Raw genomic sequence first — 19,514 nt, forward strand, 5'->3', positions numbered from 1 at the left:
AGGTTGTAAAATTATGTCATAGTTTAACATGTCTTCTCCCCAAAAGCGGCCAGTTCACTTTATCAGACCTAACCACTTCCATCTTCTGTCCTGTGTTTATGCCAGAAGTATTCCTGCGTAGGTGCTTCCTTTTTTCTTTCCTGTGTTTAATGATTATTTCCCCTTTTCTGGTGGGAAAGAATTTTCGTTCTTCTGTCTTTCCTTAATCTCATTCTTTTTTCTTTTTTTTTTTTTTTCCTGCCTTAAGTACTTTTTCCTGTTCTCTCTTTTTTTTAATTTGTTCCCTTCATGTTGACTTAACCTCTTTAGATGAAAGACTATAGACCTTCTGGTTTTTTTCCTTTACTTTAGCATGTGTTTGCCATTATTTATTTCACCATTGTTCCTTGCAATAAAGAAGACATGAGTATCCTTTTATTCCCTACTGTAAACCTTACCTTGCCTATTAACAGATTGATACAGGTAAATTATCTTCAGTTTGCACATTCTCCATTCACCAATTTTGTCTTGAGTTACATTTCAAATTTTAATTCACTGTTAGTCATGTGTTCCTACTGAAGTAGCAAAGAGTAGGTAATAACCTGTGTTGGTTATTACTTAATCTCTTTCTCTCTTGAAACATGTTACTTGGTTCAGTTCTGTATTAACTTATATCAAGTCTCGCTTCTTTACTGTTTACTTGTGCCTACAAATGTTACAGAGTGAGCCACCCTTCTTCTTGGCTTCTTTGTTCAACTTTTCTTCCATCATGAACTCCTTAGCTTCTTTTTTTCTACCAATATTTTTGGTATCCGGAGTTAAAATTATCATTATATTTCTCTTAAAACTCAGAAATTTAAATTTTAAGTTCCTACCCACTCCCAACGCGCGCACACACACACACACACACACACACACACACACACACTTTGTCTAGTACACCCTTCTCCATACTTATTAGGTCTTTTATCCAGATTGTCATTTTACTCTATAGATATGTTTGTTCCACTCTTGAACTAAGTCAAGTGGCTGACTACATTTTAAATAACATACAGTACATAACATTACTTTCAAGGACTTTTTCCTTACAGGCTCTGAAGCATAAAGATGTATTCTGATACTTTGGTTTGAATCCTGTGGAAATACGGTCTTAGAGGTGACAAATGTATTATGAAATCTCAGTGGTGGTTAATGCTGCCCATACAATAGAATGTTGGCGTTGAGAAGTTTCGTTAGAGTACTTTGGGCTGACGCTTGTGTCATTCTGAGAGGGTCTTTTATTTTGGTCTTTGGGTCGAGGACTGAATAGAGTCTTACTGGCTCTTTTGTGTCTTTCTGAACATTTTCTAGCACTTTCTTTAGAGGAAGCATGATAATCTTTCAAATAATTGAGATTAAAAGCTGAGGAGCAGGTGGGGGGAGAAGTTTTCTTGTTGGTTGCTTCAGAGTTACTCTTTTGGCTGCCTGTATCTCATCTGGAATTTATTTCTTTTACAGGTCTAGGGTTGCAGTTATGAAGTATTGATGGGCTTCTGGCAGGGTTATCGCTTGGAAAAAGGTTTTAGGTTTTGATCCACATCTTTTTGTTCTAATTTGATTTGCATGCATAGATGTTTTGTTTGGATTTAGTTGTCCTGTTCTTATTTTTTCTTTTTGATATTCTACCTTGTTGTGGGCTGAGAGTTTTTAAAAACTCAGAATTGGTTCTTGAGCTTTTCTCTTTGGGAATGCTCTGATTTGCATTGCATTGCCGTTTTTCCTTATTGGAAGAATTTTGTTTGACATTGCACTCAGTAATTTTAGTTACAGTGTGTCTTTTTTTTTAAGTTTTTCTTTTCTTGCATGTTAATATCTTTACCTGCTCTTTTAATTTAGATTTGATATGTTCCTTTAGCTTCTGTGTTTCTTCTAATCATAGACTAGAAAGCATGCCTTCTGAACTAATGGTTTGAATGCATCTTTTATGGCTGCCTTGTATTGTTGTAATTAACTCTCTGTGTTACCTAAATGTTATCATTTCTAGGAGTTAATTTTTGGACAGCCCAGTTTCACAAGATGTTCTTTGCCAATGAGATAGAGACTTTTCCAGCACCTCTAGCTCCTCTGTGCCCACTTAATTTTGCCAGAACTTTTAATTTATGGCCCTCATGCCGATACTTTTCTTTTTCCTTTTTCCTTTTCTTCTGCCAGCTTCATTGGTAATTGCCCTAGGAAGATAAATGGATATAGCACAGATCTTTCTGTTACGGAACTGTTAGAACAGTTTCTTTGATACCTGTCCTCTGAGGCTTTTGGGAATAATCAGATCCTAACCTCACTCACTGTAGTCTTTGGTCCTGTGTTCATTTGTCTTAATGTTGGTTCATCCCACAACAGAAGAGTTGATGCTAGAAGCATTTTGCATTTAAGACGATTGCTTCCTAGAACTAATTGTAAACATTAACCCTAAAAAAGCAGGGGAGGCAGACAGGCATTTCTCTGAAGCCACGAAGATTCACTTCATCTTTAGCTAGGAAAAATAAGTAGGAATGTTATCTAAGAGGTCACGTTCAGGCTCTGTAAATGAGAGCAAAAATGATTAATATTTAATGTTGTTTTCTTAGGATAGTAAATGAACTGTATTAAAGCTGACCATGAGAGCCTGCCCTCTTTCTCTGTTTTTTATTTTCCACTGTGAAGTCTCTCCTTTATTGGTTTCAGTATATGAAGAGCAGGAAATTATTCTATCAAAACTTACTGTTTATAAAGTAGGTTTTTTGGGGGGAAGTGAGTCCTAAGCATTTTCTTGAATATAGGACTCAAAATATGACTCTAGATTATGTTTTGTACCTATTGTCAATCATATGCAGATTAAATGCTTTGTGAAAACAAAGCCTATATCTACACTAGAATTAGTTTGGATGAATTAAAAAAACAGCTGAGTATGGGACTCCTGGGTGGCTCAGTAGGTTAAGCATTCAACTTTTTATTTCTGCCTGGGTCATGATCTCACAGTTCATGGGGTTGAGCTCTGCATTGGGCTCTGCACTGATAGCATGGATCTTGCTTGGGTTTCTCTTTCCCTCCCCTTCTCTCTGCCCCTCTCCCGCTTATTCGCTCACTGTCTCTCAAAATAAACAAACAAACTTAAAAACAGCTGAGTATGTTCCCCCTCCATGTCTTTCATCATACAGGGAAAGGGTATGTGTTAATACCTGAAACTGTATATTTTATGTGCATAGACTTAACAAAATTTTGAGTCTCTCACTTCTGTTTTTATAGGGCATCTCTGTAGGGCTTATAACAATTGTTCTGGTCCCTTTTCCTCCTGAAACCTTTCCCTATCTGGTATAAGTTGATCTGTAATGTACACCGTCTTATAAAATAGTTGAAATGTTTCTCCAGCACTCTTTGTTTACCAGCATGAGTCCTTTTGCTGTGTATTTAAAAAGGGAATGTGCGGGGCGCCTGGGTGGCTCAGTCGGTTAAGCGTCCGACTTCGGCTCAGGTCATGATCTCACGGTCCGTGAGTTCGAGCCCCGCGTCGGGCTCTGTGCTGACAGCTCAGAGCCTGGAGCCTGTTTCAGATTCTGTGTCTCCCTCTCTCTGACCCTCCCCCGTTCATGCTCTGTCTCTCTCTGTCTCAAAAATAAATAAACGTTAAAAAATTTTTAAAAAGGGAATGTGTTAAAAGCCTTGTTCTGGCCTCATCCATCTCTTAGCTACCATTTTATTTAAGATGATTGAGGTCATTAAATCATAAAAAATTTTTTGAGTGTTTTATTGACTTTAACACACTTAGAAAAGTCATAAATGTACGCTTTAGTTTTTACAAACTGCCCATACTCCGGTAACTAGCACTCTGATCAAGAAACAGAAGTCTCGGGGTACGTAGGTGTTTCAGTCAGTTAAGCAACTAACTCTTGATTTCTGCTCAGGTCATGATCTCACGGTTTGTGAGTTCAAGTCCCACATGAGGCTCTGTGCTCACAGGGCAGAGCCTGCTTGGGATCATCTGTCTCTCTCTCTCTGCCCCTCCTACCCCACTCCCCCACTTGTGCTTGCTGTCTGGCTTGCTTGCTCTCTCTCAAAACAACACAACACAACAAAAACAAAAAACAGAAGTCCCTCTTGCACCATCTTCTTGTCAGAGCCTTCCCACCACTGCACCCCGTGACTTCTAAAAGGAGAGTTTTGCCTGTATTCTTAAAAATTTTAAACTCAATGATAACCTTAGAAGTCTTCTTAGAATACTCTTTCGTATTCCTGATAGATGTCCCAGCACTTGCTTGAGAGCGTAAAAGGAAGTTGATTCCATTTGATAGTAGTTGTAATTGTTGTATAGTCATGATCACCTAAAGCTTCCCTCTGTAAACTGATTGATGGTTGTTAGTCTGCTCTTGAGATCTCTGTACAAGATGGAGTAGCCACCTTCTTCCATGGCGATTCTCCCTTCTTTGGGAATTGACCTTCTAGTTACAGTTAAATAGGAGCCAGGAGAACTTTTGACTAAAGATGGAATCATCACATTCTCCAGAGAATCTAAAATTTTGAAGTAAGAGAAACAGACTGAGAGGTTGGGGCTTGAGTCCAGTGAATGAGGCCTAGTTATCCCATCATCCTTAGGTTCTTTGAGGTCCTCAAGTGTCTTTCCAACAAATTCTATTTTTTGCTTAAAGTAGTCCAAGTTAGTTTCCAGTAACTGGAATCATTTGTAATATAACTACAGAAGTGATCTAATTTAGATAGTTGAAGTGCCTCATCTCCTTATTCTCCCTCTATCCATCATTCCTCAGTAGTAAATAGTGGCTCTACACCTCTCACTCTTGTATAGTATCAGTACCTTCTAGAATCTGCTTTGCTGTAATGACTCCCAGGGGCTAAGCAGTGCTCCTTACAACCAGACACAGTACAGTACTTCAGCTGTAGTCTGAGGAAGGCATAGTTACTTAGTGGAAAATAAACTCCCTGCCGGAGACCTCGTTTTGTTTGGGTTCTGTGCTTACCTTGCTTCAGACCCTGGACAGTTGCCTTTTGGCCTTGGTTTTCTCTTCTGTAAAATGAGCAGATTGGCTCAGATCCCTTTTAAAGTCAATCCCTTGTATGATTACTTAGGGAGCAGTATAGAGTAACAGTTGGGACTAAATACCTCTTTTATTTCAGAAGTATTTCTAGGAATTCTGCCAAAGATGACATCGATTCTCTCTGTAGTCATTCATTCTCTGAATTCTACTAAATTTCTAGCTACGATTACTTTAATTAGTACTTGTACAGATGAGCTTTTGAATTATTGAAGAACTTTATATTTTTAAGTCGTTAATCTGGGCCTATCTTTGCACTCTGCTGACTCTCACTGTGTTTTGCCTTACCTAACTTAACATACACATTTGTGAAGTGACAGCGTGATGTTGTGAAAAGCATTGGACTCCACATCAGACCTGGCTTGAAGCTCCTTGGCCCACCACTGTCATGCAGTATGACCCTGGGCAAATCATGTAACCCCTTTAACCCTCCGTTTTGCTTTCGATTGAGTATGGATAGTAACTTCCACATCTACCTCATAGGTCTGTTGGGATTGTCCAATGAGGTGAGACTGCTTAAGAAACAGTATTCTAGTGCCATCAGTCATCAAAACTGTTTCTGTAAACATTGAATGGACTCCTTTGGCTGACATTCTTCCGTGATTACACGATCACTTCCATCTGAGTGTACTTAATGCGTTGGACAGATCTGGATTAGCCTTTGGACTTTATGTCTCCTATTTTAATGCTTTTCACTGGCTAATCTTTGAAAACATAGTAGCCTCTGGGCTAGTAGCTACTTAACCCATTCTCAACAGATGATGGGCCTCTGGTATGGTAACATCTACCTTCTGCCCCCTGCTCTGCTCTGGCCCTGAGGGATCTGTTTTTCGGCACCTCACTCGGTAAGGGAGTAGTTTTCAAGCTACCTTTGTAAGAACAGGACCTCTTTCCAGGAGCTTAGGGGTCCTTGGGCAGTTCTGCAGCTAAAATTTGTCCATTGTTACCCTAATGTTCTTTTGAACCTAGCAGTGCAGGTAGCAGTGTATCAAAGCTGGAATTCTCAAGTGACCCAGCATCGCTTATTGTACACAGGTTGTTAAACAGCTTTTCAAGATCCACTATAGTAGTTAATGTGACTAGAATCCTGCCAACTGTCACTTCTTACATATATTACATAGGGATGTGATGGATGTGAGAACAAAAGTAGCAACGATAGCTTGAGTGCCTGCCTTCCTCTCATCTGAATCCAGTTACTCAGTGATTCATCCTGGAGGCTCAGTGTTATCATTTGACTGGAATGTGGAATTCATTATGTCAGTGTTTCGAAACCTTTTTCTTCCAGTGAGCTTTTGGTGAGATTTATCACCAAGGCAGTTCTGTCCCTCTGATAAAGCACTTTTAAAGAACCTTAACTGAGTACTTCAACCTTGGTACTTTCACTGAACTAAAGCACGTAAGCACTTCAGATGAATGAGCCAAGTGTTCTGTTGTGACCTTCAGGATAAGGAAAATTGATCCTTTATGCATGACCTAGTACTTACAGACTTCTAGAAATCCAGTCTGTAAAAGAGTATTACTAATACTGTCTTTGAAGGTATTCTTCCCAGTATGGCATAGGACTTATTTTAAAACAGCTTGTACTTACATTTCTTACCATGTCGTTTGATTAGATTAAGATTGTTTGGGTATCCCAGTTTTGCTCTGGATTCGTATTCTGCCCTGTCCTGAAGACCCCAGAGGTTTAAATGTGTTCAGAGAAACATCATGTTACCTATGCATTGTCAGTAACAGATCTAGACATAACTCAGGAGTTTCTGACACTTTTAGACTAAACTTGACAAAAGGCAAGGAGGGAGACAAATAGGGAGGAAAAAGGGAAGGATATTGGTTGGAAGTTTCACAGACTCACATTTCACAGACTCATATAGGCTTATCTTTGTGAAGGTATCATTCCGTGCTAGTGAAGCCATATTGCCTTATATTTTTCCTACAGTGGGATTAACCGTACTTATACTTTTATTCTTCATCTCAATTGCAGGTGTGTTCATCCTCGAGGAGGTGTGATTCAGAGTGTTTCTTCGTGGAAGCATGGCTCGGGCACGCAGTATGTCAGCACCCGGCAAACACAGTCATGGACTGCTGTGACTCCCCAGCAGACTTGGGCTTCACCTGCGGAAGTTGTTGATCTTACCTTGGATGAGGATAGCAGACGTAAATACCTACTGTAATACAATGTCACTGTGTCTCCTCTGCACTGTTCCCTTCCTTTTCCTCCTCCTCTTTGTGACATGGAAGTTCATTGTCATAGCTTCAGCCTCAGAAGCTGTTTGTGGCATTTGTATAATCCAAACTCATGGAAAATTGCCCCCACGTCCCTTTTTTTTTTTTTTTTTTTTTTAATTAAAAGAAGTCACTTAGGAAAATAACTTAGCACAGAGAAAAGAATTTCTTCTTTCCCCTCAGTAGGAATAGGAGAATGATGAATTTTATTAGACAACTTAGACAACTTCATTTTACTTGGTGACTTTCAATCTTAGGAAACTCTGCCTTCCTTTTAGAATAATATTTTAACTACCAGGTGAAATGGATTTCAGTTTTTGAATCTTGTATTTATTTTTCTGTGTAATAAAATTAATATCTAGCCTTGACCACTGTCAGCCCACCCATTGGCACTCCTACCTTAGGGCATTTGCACACATTTAGTCAGGTCCTTATTGGCACCTAGTAGGGCATGTGCATTTGAAAACCTGTCCTTAAAAATAGAAGACAGAAGTATTACTTTTCTTTTAGCTTGAGTCTTCTGCCTTCTTTCCTGACTTTGCTCCTGGCTGATTTCCCACAGCACAAATAATTGATATGCCCCTTTGTGTTTATAAATACTGCTAAGGTGACTTAGTTGGTCTCCTTGTTGCAATAATTCATAATTTTTTGGAAAATGTCTCCTTTTGGGGCAGAGGCATTTCAGTTAGATACCCATGAGGTTTTCTGGGCATGTAAGGAGAGCATTGAGAGATCAGTAAGAAAATCTTTGTCCCTCAGCTTTTTTTTCCTGGTTTGTTTACATAACAGGAGAACACAGAAACCTATTACTTAAGTAGAATATGAAAAGTTGTCTTCGTCTCTAAGACTGTGGGCACTTACAAGTCTGAGAAGGCAGTGCCTTCTTTCATAGCTGGTCTCTCTGTAAAGGATGTACAACAACTGTTTTAAGTAACGCTTGAGCTGTATAAATAGACCTGATGCTATATTTGGGTATTTTTCTCCTCTACCATCTAAAAGTGGAAAAATCAAAATGAACCATAAGAAACCAGATGCAAAGCACATAAATGACACTGTAGGTTTTACAGTATCTAAATAAGCAAAGGGTGGTTAGGAGCTTCAGGGAATTCAGGAAATGCCAGTGTTGGAGTTTTGTGGCATTAGTTACTACCTTTTTTCCTATAACATGTTGTAGTTACTAGTGAATTCTTTTACAAGCAATACCTAGTTAGAACACTATGTACTGTGCACGGGGAGGAGTGAAGTACTATTGGCTTAGAAGACCTCATCTTTTTGTTTTTCCATGGTTTTTGTTTGCTTTTTGTTGTTGTTGTTTCCATATTTACCATATAACATTGCTGTAGCCCTTGCCTCCCTCCTCAAATGCCTTGGTGGCTCTTCCTTATCTTAAGAGCACGAGAAGTACCATTTTCAGTTGTCATTTAGTGGACATACTAAATGTACCAAGCGCCTGTTCTGCACATGGGACTGTGCAGGGTAGGTGTGGTGTGGCCACCGAGACAAATGGGACACCCTTGTGTGTGCATGCGTCAGAGTCTGCCTGGCTCCACCTGCCTGGCCTTTTCTCCAGTTTTTCTATAAAGACTCATTTATCCCTTTACCCTTCTTCCTGCTGCTTTAGTTATTCCATATACCTCTTCCATGGGAATGGGTATGAGCATGTGTTCTTTGGTCTTCTCTCGTAGCATCTCATTTGATCTGGCCTCTGTTCTTCATCAACTAATATTTTTCTGCCAATCTAGTTTTAATCAGGCTTTTAAAAGATCATGAACCTCAAGTTTTAGCACCTCATATATCAGATCTCTCACATGGCCACAGTTCTAGACAAAAACCAAAGATCCAGAGGCCAGAGCTAAATAGGACCTTCTGCAGATTCACTACTGGTGTATCCTTGGACCTTCACATTTTACTTTAGGATTAATTTATTGAATTTTACTGTTACACATTGTTTTTGACTTGAATTAAAATGCTAGACAAAGCAGAAATGTACAATTTCTGGTCTGTGTTTTCCAGGAAAATCATTGGGACAAGAATAGAGTGGATTATATGACTTGAAGTTTTTGCAGCTTATTTTTTCCCCAGTATCAGGGCAGAGCCCCATTTTAAAGAATGTTTTCGCATTACCTATTCTTACGTTAATAGTGTGTTTTGTTTGATTCCACACAGCAGGTGATTTCCCATGACACACTTCCTTTAGCCCCCAATAGTCATCTTCTAAAGAGAATTCTTCTGGTGTGCTATATGCACAGTGGATTGGGAGCAGGGCGCTGTGGCCTTGTGTTTTTACACCAGGTTGCACTTTTCCCACACCTGCCCCTGTTTCAGCATCCTGACTACCCGACTGGTTGCCAGAACAGCGATTTAGAAGTTAACATGCAAAAAGGGGAGAGGGAGGGATGGTAGAAACACTCAGCTTTTTTCCCCCTACAGGGTTGGGATTTTTCCACCTACTTACTAACTGTAGAGAGACTGTTTGAGCTCTTCTTTCATTGCCAGATCCAGAAGAGTGAGGGTGTGGCTTCTGGCAAGGTGTTTTACTGATAGAATTCTGTGGGAAACAAGTCCAATGACATTTGAAATTTCTTTTAAAGGAATTGTTTTTTAACTAAAGTGTTGGCATTTGGTAGCATCAGTACTTCTTTATGCTCCACAGAACATTATTCAAAGTAGTGTCTCTGCTCAAGTGGTGCACTTGGGTCACGGGTTGGATTGTGGCACCAATTTAGTTAAGCTCCTCCCTCCCCTCCCCTCCAGTGTGAAACCACAGAGCAGTAACTAGCTCTCAGGTCATCCTGGCTGCCCTAGAGCATATACATCTACTCACCAGTAGTTGTCTTTCCATTCTGATGGAAGGGGCCAGACTGAGTGAACTCCAGGATTTATTACAGTTGAGCATTGCATAAATTCTGCTTTTATTATCATCAGTTGTGAATATGAACCGTCTGATTTTCTAACTTAGTCCATCGTTCACTGTTCCTTTTAGCAGAATAGCACCACCATAGGTAACTTCAAAATGAATTTGTTGCCTGCTTTTTATACTGTGTCACAAAGTTTTTCAAAGAGCTGGGGACACAATGTTGTCTTTTAGTTTAAACTTTTTTTTAAAATGCAACGAGCCCCCTAATCTCTGTTTTCCAGTATGTGTATGATGTGACTTCCATGTATATATAAAAATGATTGCGCCCTAACCAAACTTCCTCAGATTGTGCACTGTTTGTTTAAAATAATCACGTATTTTAGTCCATTGCTGTTGTATTTTTCATTTTATTTAAAACACTACATACTTCTTATTCTTTTAACAAATTTTAAAGGGTAGTGATCTTAAAAGAGAAATCACTGGATAACTAGGAAATATTTTTGTTGTTGTTTTGTTTTGTTTTGTTTTTTAAAGAGTACAAAGGTCATATGAAGCCTTTTGCTCCTCTTACCATGAAAATGAAATGTTAGCCATTGTATGGCTAGGAACCAATGCACTTGGTGGTTAACAGATCTGCTGTTGCTGGAGTGTGAGTGTGGACTTGATGCAGTGACGACAAATCATTGCTTAGAATTAATGTTTTAAAATGTGCAACTCTAGTTTTTAAAACAAAATTTGGTTCTTCTTTACATTCATTATTTAGTTTTTGTTTCCATTTAGTATTTAATGGTCTTTGGAGAAAAAATAATAATAAAACAGAGTGTTATATATATATTTTTTGGTGCAAGATAAGATTTTCTGTTTTTTGAAATAAGTCTGTAGCATAAAGGTTAAACTATTTTAAGACAAAATAAAATAGAGTGTATTTAAACAATCATAATTTCTGAGGATTTTTTTTCTATCTGCTTCAGTTAATTAGATGGTGCCTGGAGCAGCTCCTAAGTTAGCTTTTGGATGTGAAAGCGGATTATATTTTGTTAACAGATCTTATCGATGTGCCAACTTTTTCCCAGCAGTAGCTGTGCCCTACTCCCAAAATGTTTTGCAAGTGACCGTTGGTGTTAGGTCTTGATAAAAGTAGCTTTGCTCTGGCTGTCCTGTAGCCCCTGCGTCCCTTCCCAGCTAGGACCAGTGGGATTCTAAAGAGAGCAGAAAGCCTCCTAGTGCTAGGCACCTTTGCTCCTGGGAACTGAAGGTCAGCTGACAGTTAGCTTCTCAGAGACCAGTGCACCAGGACAGGGCGCCATGACTGTATGTACTTTGCACGTGGTCAAACATTGAATCAAATGTATGGTGTTTCAAAAACAGCCTAAAGAACTTTTCTTTTAATTTGATTCTACTTTCTGGTTTTATTATTTGGTTCTACAAATGAGAGGAACTTCCATATTAGCATCTCATGACTTTTGTAACTTATCTTCATGTAAAGGGGAATGGGGAGGTGGGGAGAATGAGGCCTATATTTCCTAAAATACCACTTCTCGATCTCTTATTGTTCCTCAAGAATTTTTTTAGTTCTACTTGCACTGGAAAGGGGCCTGGTAACAATTAGAAAATACACTGTGAACAGTTGGGGAAATGTTTTCAGGTTTTTGGAATGGTTCTGTTGTACTACCTTGTATCTGAGACTTAGATGTAGTAGTGCCCGTGAGAAACTCTTCTTTTCTTGGACTCTAGAAGAAAATTGTTTATCTAGGCCCTTGCTTTTAACCTTTTTGCCCTTCGATGCTGCATTTGTAGAACGAGTAGGTAAAATAATTTGTGGCTAAGTACTTACTCTCATTCTGCCTTCCTCCTTTTGTTCTTGGCTAGCTTTTGGCCTTGCCTTGCCTTATTGGTATGTTTTTCATGGTAGATGGCAGCTATTTATAACTTCACTCTGGAGAAAAATTCTAGATAAGTCTTTGACCAAATATATGCATATCTCTCTTCAGCTCCAATTTTGTAGCCGAAGTAAAGTGAATTTCTTCTAGGACTTGTCTTAACTATATTACTGATCTATGAAGGAGTGATCTTCCTGGGTCATTGGTAGGTATGATTTTCTTTACTTCCTTGACTCCATGTTTGAGAGCACCGAGTCACAGAATCTGAGAAGTTCCTGGGCTACCGTGGAGCTTTGGCTGGGAGAATCCACTTGGAGCAGAAGGCGGCAATCGAAAATACTGGAAGGAACAGTGAGCTCAGACAAAGATGCAAGTGATGATTGTACGCATTATAGTGATGCGGAAAGAGCACCCATTTGCTCTTCAGTTCAGCACTGCTGTTGTGAAGAGCATTCACTGTTTCTTCGTTTCCGCCTAGCCTTGAGATCCCATTTGGTGTGGGGTGGGTGAGTGAAGGGTCAGAACGAGTGCCGGCCATGGAGTCAAACCTCAGAAGGGGGATATGGCAGCAACAGTCCATGTGATCTCATAGATCATGGCCCCTTGCTTGTAAATTGTATCGGTCCAGCTTCTTATTCTTTGGTGAAAGAAGCTATATGATAACCAGCTTTTTCTTTTGTGCTTTTGATAATTGACACCTGAGATTTCTGTTTCCTTTCCATGATGGCTCCCTCCTGAGAGCAGGAAGGTGTGGAGTATTGTTCACTGTTGAACCCTCACTCCTGTGATGGAGTCTGACGCAAGCAGGCAAGTCCGACGGTAGGATGGATCTTGGCATCTGCAGCACAAGGGCCATTCGACCAGAGGGTGTGGTGGCTAGTGTATGAAAAGCCTGAACCAGAGACTAGGAGACTCCAGAAAGGCCATCTGACCAAGAGGAGTTAATTTCCGTACCTATAAAATGAAGAATTTTTTAGATCTCTTTTCTGAGACTGAAAGGTAGGACTGTATTATTTTAGGTAATAATTTGATGTTCTGCGGAGCTGTTGGGCTTCTCATGCAAGAATTCAGGGCAGCAGCTCATTCTAGGAAGCTGTTTGAAGGACTATGGTTCCATCATCTTCCCGAGGCTTTTGGAAGGCACTGGCTAACACCATAGAACCTTGACTGTCTACAAACTCTTAATTTTCAAAGTTTTAAAAGAATGTTTAGTTCAGAATTTCCACATGGGAGTAAGAAGTGGTACAGATTGTTATCCTAATTTTGCAGATTGGAAGACCGAGAACAGAAGAATAACAACTTACCCAGGTTTGCGTGGCTAGACTTTTTGCAAGAGCAGATTTTTCCTGTGGGCCAAATTAGGGCTTTTAGCTCTAAGAAAAACAAAACGTCTTTTCTCCACCTAGTTTTCCTTTATTCTTTTTGCTGTTGATTCTACTTTGCTCTGGCCTGAGAAGAATTGGAAGTTTTCCTGAGAAGGTAATGTTTGATTGATTCTCTTTCCATGGATAGATTCCCTGTCTCATAGTTGGTGGAACAGGAAAATACAGATGGCCAGTAAACAGGAAAGATGCTTGGGCGCACCACTAATTATGGAAACACAAACTTTACAAGATGCTATTTCATGTAGGCAAATCAGGAGTAATTTAAATCCAGGAGGCAGAACAGTGACAACCTGTCTTTTTGCGCAAGCATAATTTGCTATGGCTACTTTGGAAAACAGTGGAGTTGTCTAGTAAAGCTGAATATGTGTATACCTCATGTATGGACTGAATGTTTGTGTTCCCCTTACCCCCCAATTCATATGTTGAAACCCTGCTCCCCAGTCTGATGTTTGGAGGTGGAGCCCTTGGGCAGTAATTAAGTTTAGATAACAGGGAAGTGCCCATGATAGGATTAGTGCTCTTATAAGAAGACAGGAGACCTGAGCTTTGCATGCTAGAGGACACAGTAAGAAGGCAGCTAGTTGTCTGTATGCAGGAAGAAGGCTCTTAGCTGAATCTGACCATGTTTAGTATCCTGGTCTTGGATGTCCAGCCTCCAGAACTGTGAGAAAAAATGTTTGTTATTTAAGCCACCCACTCTATAGTATTTTGCTATAGCATCCTGAGCTAAGACATGTCAGGACCCACGAAATTCACTCCTTGGGCTGATTCTCTTGAACAGGTTTTAAACCATGTTGAAAACCTATACAGGGAAGTCATGAAATCAATTTAGTGTCTGTAAGCCATCTTTTGTTTATTTAAGGGAATATAACAACACAGCAGTTAACAGATAGTATTGTTATATGAAGCTTTTGTTACATGCTGATCACACCTACACACAAGTATATGTCTGCATAGGGTCAAGATATAAGATGTATTTCTTTTACTGTGGGTTGCAGTCAAAAAGATAAGGAAAGCCATGGTTCTAGAGAAGCTATTTCATGTGTTCAAAAATGTTTAGTGTCGTTTTTCCCAGTTTTTGGCTATTTCAACATGGATGTTCATCTATGGGATGGACAAACAGTGTATTTATACAATGTTTAGCCACTGTGGAAATTAATGAACTAGATCTCTATTCATGTAGCAGTTTTATCAACATAGTTAAATCAGTGTGGAGTGGAGAAAAAGCAAATTTCAGAATATGTGTTACATGATGCTGCTTATATGAAGCTTAAAAAATACCATATTTTGGTAAAAGATACATACACGTGCAGTGAGAGTATAAAGAAATTCATGAGAATAATAAATACCAAATTCAGGGTAATGGTTACTGCCGGAAGGGAAGGAGGGGACACAGGGACTTCAACTTTATGGGCAAAATTTCTTAAGTTGGGTAAGGGGGGGACACAGGTATATGTTCTTTACACTTTTATGTATATCTTAAATATTTCATAATAAAATTAAATTTTCTTTGTCTCAAGTAGAAAGAACAAAAGCTTTTTATGACTTCCCAGATGATACTAGTGGGCATGGGTAAGATCTGAAGCTGAATTCCTTTTAGATGTCCTCAACACTTTTTTTTTTCCTCTCAACACTTTTTGTATATGTCACCAAAAGCACAAGCAACAACAAAAAGTAAAACTGGTAAATTTTATGCTTCAAAGGACACCATCAAGAAAGCAAAACAACAATTCACAGAATGGGAGAAAATATTTGCAAACCTTTATCTGGTAAGGGACTTGTATCTAGAATAAATAAAGAGCTCTTACAAGTCAATAATATAAAGAGAAACAAATTAATAAATGGACAAAGGATCTGAATAGATATGTCTCTAAGAGAGACATATAGTTTGTTCATTAACACATGAAAACATGTTAAATATCATTAATCATCAGGGAAATGCACCTCAAAACCACAGTGAGGGGGACATCTGGATGGCTCGGTTGAGCATCTGGCTTTGGCTCAGGTCATGATCTCACAGTTCAGGAGATCAAGCCCTGTGTCGGGCTTCATGCTGGCAGCACAGAGCCTGCTTGGTATTCTCTCTCTGCCCTCCCCACCCCCCCAAAATAAACATTAAAAAAAAAATAATAACATGGTGAGGATGCAGAGAAATCAGAAAGAACTCTCCTACATTGCTGGTAGGAATGTAAAGTGGTGCATCCACTTTGGAAAATGGGTTGACTGTTAAAAGTTGTCACATGACTCAGCCACTCCTATGCTAAGTATACACCTGAAAGAAATGAACACCTAGGATCACACGAAAACTGGCACCCAAGTATTAACAGCACCATTGTTCATAGTAGCCGAAAGGGCAACAATCCAAATGGCCACCAGCAGATGAATGGATAAGCAAAGTGTCATCTAGCTGTACAGTTGAGTATTATTCAGCCATAAATAGGAATGAAGCACTGATGCAGTGTCCTATGTGGATGAACCTTGAAGACCTGTCAAATGAAAGAAGTTACAAAAGCCAGTTACAAAAGCTCACATATTCTTTAATTTACAGGAAATATCCAGAATGGGCAAATTTAGGTAAGTTGCAACCCAGTTAGGAAACTGGGACTTAGGAGACCAACGTGACAGGAATCAAAGGCAAGCATGCCCAGCTTTCTCACTGAGCGCAGATTTTCCTGTCCCTGAGAGCAACTTTAGGAAGAGAGACCTGCCCTCTGGAGAGAGTTGGGAATTAGTGAGATTTCTGTGTAGGTCAAATCTGCCACCAGGGGGTGAAGGTTATCGTGAAAGAAACCAGTTGTTCCCCCACTGAAATGAAGTGCTTGCTCCTGGGGCAAGGTCAGGACGGTAGCCTGTGTGGACCATAAAATTGACGGCCACCTTAAGACGCCCTTTCTGACAGCCGACACTCTGCCCGAGTGGCCGCAGCTGCGTCCTTTGGGCAGTGAGCCGCAGGGCCGGCGGTGGGGGTAGGGGCGGTTTCTCAACTGCCCATAACATGTCCCTGCCCCCAGAGATCCTGCTGCAGCAGCCCCCACCCCTCCTGGTTGTGACCTGCTCCAAGTCTCTGTGACTGTTCGGCTGAGAGTCTGGTGTTCCCTAGAGGCGTTGAGGCAGAACCTGTGTTGGGACCTTGGCTTTTAGGCTGTGCTGGGTAGTACCTGTCCTCTTTCATCCCTTTAGTAGTCTTCCGCACCCCATAGCGGATGGCTAAATTCTACCAATGGGCTCTTTGGGCTCTTGGCAGAGCACATTAGTTTGTGACACTAAACGTGAACCCACTGTCACGAAGTAGTCCGAATCCTTTTGGCCTAGGCACCAGCCTGTCAGTTCTGGAAGTACGATGGCCACTGACTGCTGTGCCACATGTGGGATCATTGCTAATCTGCAGATCCCCACAAAGTGGCCAGGGCAGTGGGGGAGGCACTCAGGTGGCTCAGGGCAGGGGCAGTCGGCCAAATATAATTGAAGTATGGCATTTAAACAATGGATAGAACCAAACCAGAGTATCGTCAGAATATCAGTCTTGCATTCACTCGACCTCTCGGTACCACCCATAAAATGGGGACAATAGTACCTGTTGTAGGGGCTTGTCATGAGGAGTAAGTGAATGAAGGCCAAGCCGGGCCCGCCATCTTGTCAGCACTGCCCCAGCTGTTTGGCTAACTCAGCCAGGAAGTGTGTAGATCAAATAAAGCAAGCCTGTTGGCCACTAACATTTTCATAGCAGCAAGGCTAAATCTTCAGCATATTCTTGAAACAAGTGAAGTACTATAGCAACAGTTCCAGCGTGTGGTAACTGGCGTGGGGCGGTGAAAAAATAAAGTCCCAAGATCTGGCTTTGAGTCCCGCCTTCATTGCTAAAGAGCTGTGTGACCTGCCAACATCAGCCACGTCCCTGGATCCCAACCTCTGCATCCGTGAAAGGAGGGGACTTGTGTGCACACCATGGGGCAGGGAGGGGCAGCAATCAAATAAGATAACAGTATGGGATGATTCAGAGCACTTGAGAAGCACTCCAGAATGGCGACAAAGCAGGGCTGGTAATGGAAGCGGTGCATTGGGCCAGACAAGTGGGACCTGTGGCCGAGAGCAAGGAGCCTGTGCTTTGAGGGGAAAGCCACATCTCTCGTCATGAGAGTGCAGGCTTGATGTTGCCGGATCTATGGATTTTTTTCAAGAGAAAAAGGGAATCTGGGTTTTTAAAATGTAAATGTGACATTTCTGATTTGTGTATGTTCTTGAGTGGCCATGGTCAGACCTGGTGAATAGACAACCTGAGTAGATGTGTTGGTACAGGAAGAAATAAAAGTATGGTGGGTCTGTCCCACACCCACCCTTCCCACTCTTCCTGGCTCCCCCTCCCGTCCTTTTGGCCTGGGATAAAAAGCAGTGAGTCAGGGTAAGTCAGGTGCTCTGATCCTCATTCTGTACAGGCTGCAGAGACTTTTCAAGCTGTAAGGGACACTGCACCCTAGGGGACTGTGGTCGTTTGCATTCTTGGTCTGGTGTATTTCCTGCATACATGTCTGGTTGGCCAGATGGTCAGCCAAAGGGAGTAGAGGCCAATTCCATGTCATCAGCCCCGTAACCTGGATCAATCCTAATTGACCTCACTCAGCCAGGAAGTGTGTGGGCCAAAGAGAACTTGTCTGCAGGTGTGATTTAGCCTGTAGGCTGCCAGTTTGCTATCCCCGTACCATGCAAATTTCCCTGGTTCAGCAAACACTAAGTACATACTTGCTCTATGCTAAGCACTGCGCCAGTCCCCAGAGACATGAAGGTGACTGGAGGCCAGTCCTCATTCTGAAGTAACTTGCTGTGGTGTAACAAATCATTGTCACGAAGTCTGACAAGTGCTAAGACAGAGCTCTGTGCAGTGGGAACAGAAGGAATGCTCCCTAGGCCAGTGTTGGGGTGGAATGAACAAGTAAGGGAAGAGCTCCTGTAGGTGACAGCTGAGCTAAGTTCACAGGACGGGTAGGGACTGTGGGGTCAGAGGAAGTAGAGTGGAGGCTGTGGTGGGTGTCGTCCCAGGCACAAAGCTCAGGTGAAGCGTGAAAGGGAGAAGGAGCAAGTGTGGTTTAATAATGAGCTGCTGGTTGGGAGAAATGGGGTGAGTGCTGGGGAGTAAGCCAGAGGTCCGTGGCCTTGCGGCGAACAGCCTTGAACACCTCACTAACATCCCACAGACACTTCTGGGTATTGGTCTCGACCAGTAGAACATGCATGTTACCCTCAACAAGCCCGCACTTGAAGGCATCAGTGCGATAAAGATGGATGTCTGAAATGATGGGAGCACTAAGGTATTGTGTGGAGGGGCAGAATGAGAGCAGCTCTCCCTTGCGGTAAAATGGGTGAATGAGGTAGAAGAGAATTGAGATCGGAAATGGGGAGTTCAATTAGGAAGCTCCTGTGGGAGTTGAACAGGTAAATGAAGAAGGCTGCATCAAGTTGGTGGGAAGGAGAGCAGGGAAGCGAGATCTGAACGAAGAAATAAATGTAAGCGGTTGATTCTTTAGGACTTGGCAACAGAGGGTTAAAGGGTGCAGAGCACGTGAGTGAGGAAGAAAGGAAGAGAGGGACTCAGGTTATTGTACACTGAGTGGGAAATGCAGAAAAGGGGTCAAGTTTGGAGAATGTAGCAGAGGCTTTGGGGCGTACCGTGTCACTCCTCTAAAATGAGGACACGTTACTGCCCTTTGTACTCTCTGCCGTTAGGAAGGAGACATAGCACTTGATGGACCTCTTTGGCTTTGGGACACAATACCTAGCATATTGGGAAATAACTGCTCCAGTCCGTCCACTGAATGATCTGACTCTGCGTGGACCACGTGGCCAGCAAGTGCAGTGGTGCTAGAGATACTCATGGTGGGTAAGGATGCAGCATGGAGTCTGGCAAGCCCCAGTAGGGGACCCTATGGGTTTGGGAACAGGACTATGCTTTCTAGTCCCCATTTGAAAAGCAGCTTCCAGAATGCTCTTGGGTCCTGACCACGGGACATCATTTGGCCAAGACCTCAGAACTTCTCATCGTGAGCTGGGTTTTGTACTGTTCGTGTCACAAATCCAGGCAGGCCCCGTAGCAGTCGGCTCTAAGATGGGAAGTGGCACCATCTAGGATCGGGCGTTA

General features: G+C 41.5%; 1 protein-coding gene across 6 annotated transcripts in view; it reads left to right on the forward strand.

Moving 5' to 3' along the window:
- CD3H18orf25 (chromosome D3 C18orf25 homolog) overlaps window positions 1–9,625 on the forward strand; it is an 84,798-nt gene extending 75,173 nt beyond the window's left edge. For 4 of the 6 annotated variants that reach the window (XM_042911483.1, XM_042911484.1, XM_042911486.1 and 1 more), the window contains one exon: window positions 7,021–9,625. In XM_042911483.1, the coding sequence (XP_042767417.1) occupies window positions 7,021–7,210 (190 nt within the window). In that variant the 3' untranslated portion in view covers window positions 7,211–9,625. Of the gene's footprint in view, window positions 1–1,070; window positions 1,093–1,476; window positions 2,932–7,020 lie in introns of those variants that run through there. The other 2 variants (XM_042911485.1, XM_042911487.1) reach the window with 2 other exon arrangements.
- Window positions 9,626–19,514: the final 9,889 nt, after the last annotated feature.

This window comes from Panthera leo, chromosome D3, assembly GCF_018350215.1.
Source record: "Panthera leo isolate Ple1 chromosome D3, P.leo_Ple1_pat1.1, whole genome shotgun sequence".
NCBI classification, from domain to species: Eukaryota; Metazoa; Chordata; class Mammalia; order Carnivora; family Felidae; genus Panthera; species Panthera leo.